Source organism: Gavialis gangeticus, unplaced genomic scaffold (assembly GCF_001723915.1).
Source record: "Gavialis gangeticus isolate Ggan-Ray unplaced genomic scaffold, GavGan_comp1, whole genome shotgun sequence".
NCBI classification, from domain to species: domain Eukaryota; kingdom Metazoa; phylum Chordata; order Crocodylia; family Gavialidae; genus Gavialis; species Gavialis gangeticus.
Window position 1 is genome coordinate 2,388,939 of NW_017728965.1, and position 6,954 is coordinate 2,395,892.

At 50.2% G+C, this 6,954-nt stretch overlaps 1 protein-coding gene across 1 annotated transcript in view; it reads left to right on the forward strand.

Annotated features, from left to right (window-relative positions):
* Positions 1 to 6,954, forward strand: part of PEBP4 (phosphatidylethanolamine binding protein 4) — an 80,104-nt gene that overhangs the window by 7,855 nt on the left and 65,295 nt on the right. Inside the window, exons 2-3 of the mRNA XM_019504318.1 lie at positions 2,016 to 2,161; positions 3,757 to 3,889. Of these exons, the coding sequence (XP_019359863.1) occupies positions 2,022 to 2,161; positions 3,757 to 3,889 (273 nt within the window). The 5' untranslated portion in view covers positions 2,016 to 2,021. The remainder of the gene's footprint in view (positions 1 to 2,015; positions 2,162 to 3,756; positions 3,890 to 6,954) is intronic.

The window sequence follows — 6,954 nt, forward strand, 5'->3', positions numbered from 1 at the left end:
CCCCCAACTGCCAGCGCAGAGAGGACTGACGGTGGCAGGACCCAATAGACAGCAGCTCCCGTTTCCCAGCTTGTTTTACTTTCCCTCCCTGCCACCTGCCGCCTGTCACTCTGGCCAGGCTGGAGACGTGATGGAGGGTTAAAGTCCAGCCAGCTGCTGTGTTTATCTGCGGCCTCGAGGCGGGCCCTTCCCCCTGAGCTCCCTGTTCCTGCCCGGCCCAGTTCTTCTGCTCCAGGTAAACCTCAAACTGGCAACGCAGTTTCCTCTCCATCCTTGCCTCGCAGGGATAAACCCCAGGGGCGAGAACGGGGTTGGATGCTGCAGGGAAGGGGGACATGCCATGCGACAGGAGCCAGAAAGTCGAGCAGAAAGGATAGGCTGGTTGCGAATGCTCAGGGTTGGGTCCGATCTCTTGAGCAAGCCGCTTCATCTCCGATACTCGGTTGGGTTGGGTTGGGTTGGGTTGTGTCCACTGCAAACTCTAGGTTGTGGATGGTCTCTTTCTAGGTGCATGTACAGCATTGAGGGCAACACGGTTTCTGAGTAGGGCCTGGAGGTACTATAACTGCAGACAACGCTTTTGAGATGAGCATCCTGCCCCTGTGTCTCTTTCTGACCCGAGGATTTTGAATAGCATTAAGGGTTGACCTGCGGCCTAAATGGGAGAGTGTGTGCCTAGCTTTGCCTTGTCAGTTGAAGAGGTCCACAGGGGTCACGGGAACTACGCAGGAGAAAGAAGTCTTGGTTTTGCCCAGGTGTCTGAGCTACAGTGAGGATGTCTGCTCTGACCCTTGCCCGGCAGGGTGCTAGATGTGGGAGCGGGAGCCCATCCAGCGCTCAAAGACGCGGCTGTACGGCACATTATTGTTTGGGCTGCAGCAGTGCCTATAGACACTGAGACAACCATCCTGCCACGGTGCTGGGTGCTGCTTGCGCATGCAGTGAGACAACCACCCTGCCCTGAAGCGTTTGCCTTGTAAACAGACGGAGGCTCTCAAGGGTGAGTGAGGAAATGGAGCCGAGGAGATCGCTGGCCGAACTTCATGCGGTGGCAAAGTAGCTGGGTAGGGAGTAGAGCCCGGGTCTCCTGCTTTCCCCATTCAGGATCTTCCCCAGCTGACTATCCTGCTCCAGTGGGGCATTTCCCCAGATCACTGCATCCCTTACCCCTGGGGTCCTGTGCCTCCAAGCCCTGGCCTTGTCCGCTCCAGCTGCATTTGGCTTGAGCTGCAATTCTAGGTTGGTGCAGCAGGATGCATCTGGGAAGGAGCTGAAATGCTCTTTTTAAAACCAGCGAGGTGGTGGTGACTGGCTGATGCTAGAAAAGAGGACAGCAAGGCATAGAGTGGGGGACCTGGGTGTGTTGGGGTTGTGGAGGAGCAGTGTGCCCATCTTAGTTGGCTTGGCATCAGAGGAAGGAACGTGGAAACCTGCTTTTCCCACCTCTATGCAGTCAGCTGCACTTTTGCTGTTTGCTATTTCCCCCCCTCAAGCTTTGTTCGCGTGTCTTGTATGCACAGCAGGAGTGGGCCCTTGAAGCAGCGGGGTCTGGCTAAGGACAAGCAGCTGACAGAGCCCGGCAGGCGTTCAGCATTTCCTGGCACCATACCTCATTAGGAAATGCAGTGACTGCTTGACATAATTGGAATTAAATGATGTAGAATTGGCAAAGCAAAAGCGGTATGTAAGAGTGAGTTTGCTTTGTCTGTAGCTTGTCTCCAGGACTAGCTGATGAGCAGCACTGACAGATGCAGTGGAAATGTTCTCACGCTCCTGGTGCAATTGGTAATCAGCTGAAAATGGTCTCCACGCTCTCGAGCTGGATCGAGAAAGAGAGTGCACGTGGGTTTAGGGCGGAGGGAGAATGCCTATCTGCTGTGAATGGAAGCCTGTCTATTTGGGAAGCTAATGTACTGATGTTGGTGCCCAAAGGAAGCCTGCATACAATAGGATTGGCCTTGCAGTGATGGCCTGGGGGAAGCTCTAACCTCCTGTCTCTTGGTTCCTTTATACAGGACAGGATGAAGCTGCAGGTCGCTGTCCTGTTGGCCATGGGCCTAGTTGGCATTGCTGCCTGGAAAAGCAAGACCCTGCAGCATAGTGAATTTGTGGAGACCTGCGACTTTGAGCAGCTGGATGGCCCAGATGCCCAGTTCTGCCAGTGAGTGACTTCCACTTGTCTCTTTTACACATTCAAATGCCTTGGCACCCAAGTCCTGGTAGGCATGACTTGCCTCCGATGCCAGATCATTGCAGTAGCCCATGGCATTGGGTAATCTACTCCTTCTAGCATTATTAAGCCAGAATAGTCTTTCTTTAAAAGAAGGCAGTTCCCCGAGCAATACAAAGCTACACACAGTATGTGGGAAAGGAAGGTGAAGCTTCCTTCCTTCCTTCCTGACTCATGCAACAAAAAAACAGTGCCCTGAATCATGCAGCCCGATTGTGGCCGAAAAGCCAGATAACATGGCAATGTTTTCTGGGCCTTTCATAAATGCAGATTGTAACTTTCTGGGTCGGCGGACTCCAGAACTCCAGCTGCATGGGATGGAAGAAATAACTCCGGCGGTGTATTTGTTCTGAAGTTTGTTTCGGGTCAGACCAAGGTGACGCGTTGCATGCTGGGACATGGAGTTTTTGCATTAATTTTATACCAACTTGGTCCTTACAACCGTAGCTGGGCAAGTCTAGTCGTTCCTGACCTCTAAGACAGTCTCTTGTATAACAACTATTCCCTGAAATAAGTTAAAGCAGAAAAAAGACACCTCTTCTGTAGAGAAATTCCAAAGAAACAAATTGCTTTTGGAGGCTTAGAGGCTTTATACAGAGATTTGATTTTGCTGGGGAACAATCACTCTTTTTAAATGAAGAACTTGGATGCAGTCGAACAAGAACCGCGGCAGGGAGGGGAGTGTAGAGATGTTTTGCAAGGTAGAGAAATAGATACTTGCACAATGCTGTTCTCATCTAACAGCTGGGCTACTTGGAAATAATGTGCTACTACAGTTACCAGCCAATGTAGGAGAGGTGGGAGAGATCATTACTTTGACACTAGATACAGAAGCCTTGATAGGAAGCCAGTGCTAGGAACAAGATCACGTCTCTTCTCCAGACGTATATTTTTAGCGTTGTCGCTCAGGACTTTTGCTTAAAAATCGCTTCTCCATTTTTTTTCCAAGCTGAACTTAAATGCTCTTTTAAAACCAGCAACTTCAACTAAGCTTCCAAATGATTAACTGAAGTGTAGACTTAACCTCACTACTTAGCCATACTCCCTCCCACACATCACGATCCCTACGTCTGGCTTTGAACTCTCTGCCCTCCTGCACACCATGCGCAGTCCTGTGCATACTGCACCTATTCCTTTGGTCTCCTCTCAACAAGGGCCGTGCTCATTTGGGCTAACCATTTGGCTAACCCAAGGCCACACTAGATCCTTTTTATCTGTCTGTACCGTGCCCAAAGCTCACCTGTAATCGTGACCACAGTGCAATTCATTCCTGGTTTGTGTCGACGGGTGTTTTTCTGTGATGTTAGGTAATGCGGTAGGGGACAGATGTCTGTGCTGGGTACTGGCACGACCCCAGCTGTTATAACAGTAGTGCTCTGAGGCATGCGTAGGTGGGCTAAGGGTTCGCTTCCTTCCACGATCCAATCCCTGGTTCCTTTCCTTCAGAAACCCCCTCATTTCTCTTGCAAAGTAACCCTATGCAACCCAGCCTCACCTCCGGTTCTTTTGCTGCTGCTTCTTTCCAGAGGGGATTTACAAGTTTTCTACCCGGAACTGGGGGACGTTGGCTGCACCTACATTCCCAAGTGCCATCAGTACAGGAAACGGATCACCAAGGAGTGGAGAGACCCAGAGATCAAATATCCACAAGCTGAGAAGGTAAGCCCAGGATTGCATCGCAGCTGTGTGATTGCACATGGCAGCCTTGAAGAGCCCACCTGGTTTTCCTCTAGGTATTGAGCTGATAGATTCAGCAACGTGTTTCACCTTCTGGGATGCACTGAATGGCACATTTGTCTTAAATCGGAGACATTTGTTAACAAAACTGGCGTCATCTATAGATGCATGTACAGGTTTCCACGTAGCTTGAGCTCCAGCCTTGCTGCTTTTGTTTGCCAACAAATCGCACTCTGTCGGGAACTTCACATTGCAGAGAGACCTCTCATGGCTGACGACAAATACTGCAAGCAAATGCAGCGAGTGACAAGATAGTGTCTGTACTTTGGGGATTTAGCAGTATTCACGTTTTCCTAGAGGAGAAGAAATGCCCTGATGTTGAGGATCCTATTTAATTTGTGAAATGCACAGTCCTACACCTGTAGACATGACGTCTTTCTGTACCTGGCAGTTGGTGGGACTGTAGCTAGTCACTTATGCTTTGCTTGAAACCTCATCCTGAAGGAACGGGACGCGGGGGTTGGTGCTGGGCTCTAGCGCTCATTGGGGATTTCTTATTGCATTTTTCCCCAATGCTGTCTTGTTTCGTTTGAGCATCAAAGGCCATCTCGGAAACGCTGCCTGAAAAATGAGATCTGTCATCTGGCTGGGGTTTTCAGAAGTGTACTACATGGGCTTATGTCAAGTCCCAGGGACGTCAGCAGTCAAAATCCCACTAATCCACCTGGGAGCAGAGACGCGTAGTGAGGAACGCTGTTGAAAATCCCACCGTGTGTACTTAGACCTCTGTGTTCCCTTATGAAGATATTCTCAGGTCTGATCTTTAAATATAGGAGTTAGAAGAGATTTCGTTCTCGCATTACTAGGGACACCTGGTACTATTGATCGGGACACCTACACAGCCTCATTTACTTCTACCGTTGGTGCCGTTTCCTTGTTTTCCATGCTTTTTCAGCAAGTAGATTGGTTGCGTCAACTTTTGAATGTCATCTGTGCCCCCCTTTCAGGATAACTCTTGTGTTTGAATGAAAGTTGAAAAGCTTTTAAATATTTTCCTTTATTCTTGCAAGCCTTTTTATATTTGTGTCCCAAACCGTTGTTCGGCACCTGTATTCCCCACCCCCACAAAAGCGACTTCTAGGCAACTTGAGTCTGTCTTGTAAAAGCTGTGTTAATCTGATAAAGTCTCTGGCTGCCCAGACAGTGTAAACTATGTAATATGACAGTATGTGGGTTCCTGTAATGGTGCGTAATTGCAGACTTTCTGTAATTGTGTAAACCTGGCTCTTAACACCAAGGCTCACAGCTTTGTTGGCTAAGGGGACTGTGTGTGTAACGCTTGCCCTGAAATCGCTATTTGGAAGCATTAGTACATCCAGCGTCTACGTAGTCTGAAGAATGACCTGTCCTGCCCATATCTGTACCACACTGTGTTCAAGCAGTGGGATGCGTCAGTCAACCACTTTATAGGGATTCAAAGGCTCTAGCTTTTGTTTCTAAGCTGTACAGCTGATTGCAGCCCTATCTCGAGGATCCCTTGGTCTTTTGAGGACACGGGGGGAGGCTGCGGTTCAGTAGAAAGGGCTTTGGAAGGACTCTGAACTGGAGGGGACAGTGATCTAGTCTCCAAACCCATGTGGCCCAGGAGAGTTGCTGTGCCTAAGGGAGAAGCTAGTTTAAAGAGAGGGATGAACTCTCTATTAAGAGAAACTTCCTCACTAGGAGGGTAGTATAAAACACTGGAACAGGTTAGCCAGAGAGGTGGTGAAATCTCCATCTCTGGAGGCTTTTAAGACCCTGCTAAACAAATCCTTGGCTGGGATGATCTAGTTGAGATTGGCCCTGCTTTGAGCAGGGGGTTGGACTAGACCTGACCTCCTGAGGTCCCTGCCAACCCTCATTTTCTATGAAAGGAGGTGGCTGCTCCTGCTAGCCTGTCAAGAGGCATGCAGGGTCTTGCCAGACAGTGCTCCAAGCAAAGGGAGAGGTGGTGGCTAAACAGGAACAGGAGGGAAGGAAGTTAGGGCTCCAGTTGTTTCTTGTGTATGCTCATAGGAGATGAGACTTGTGTCTATCGCAAGAAGCCCCCTATGGTTAGGGGCCTGTAGGCAAAGCCCTACAAGAAGAGATTGAGGGCCCTGGATCTGTCCAGCCTCCGTGAGAGAAGGCAGAGAGGGGATCTTGTGGCCACCTACAAATTCATCTGGGGGTGGGAAGAGGGCAGCAAGGAATAGGAGATGCTCTGTTTACCAGGGCACCCCTTGGAGTAAGCAGGAACAATGGCCACAAACGGATGGAGAGCAGAGTTAGGTTAGACATCGGGAAGACTATTTAGGGTAAGGGTGGCCAAAATCTGGAATAGGCATCCAAGGGAGGTGGTGCTCTCCCCTACCTTGGGGGTCTTCAAGAGGAGGCTTGACATGCACCTGGCTGGGGTTGTCTGACCCCAACGCTCTTTCCTGCCCAGGGCAGGGGGATGGACTCGATCTGGTAAGGTCCCTCCTGACCCAAACCTCTGTGAATAAATGACTATTGCCTGCTGAATCCGCCTGAGGTCCCTGTGGCCTGCTGTTCCTTTGGCTTCAGTCCAGTCCTTGTAACAACATCAAGTACCAGTCTGGGCTGTAGCGATGATAACCCTGCTTGCTTGCAGGGTTATCAGAGCTAGTGGTCCATGCTTTGTCCCTGGGAGCCCCTAGGAGCCACAGGAGAAGAGGGAGGGTTATCTCCTGTGAGCCACTGAGGATGGGAACTTACCAGATCACTCCTAGGTTCAAGCACGGGTGAGGTGTGGGAGGTCGAAGACGGGAGAAGAGATCTGAAAACCTGCTTGCCTCCATGCAGGAGGATTTGCTGGAGCAGAAGTTGTGGGCTAAGACGGCGCGGGGGTGTTGCTGGCTGCTGTGCTTAGCTAGCCAGAGGCTGCAAAGAACAAATCTTGTCAGGCACTTGTTGGCCAGCAATAATCGATGGTGGCTGCCAACAGCATGCAGTATCACCAGACTTCTCAACACCACCGAGAGGGAAACCAATGACTCAACATGACC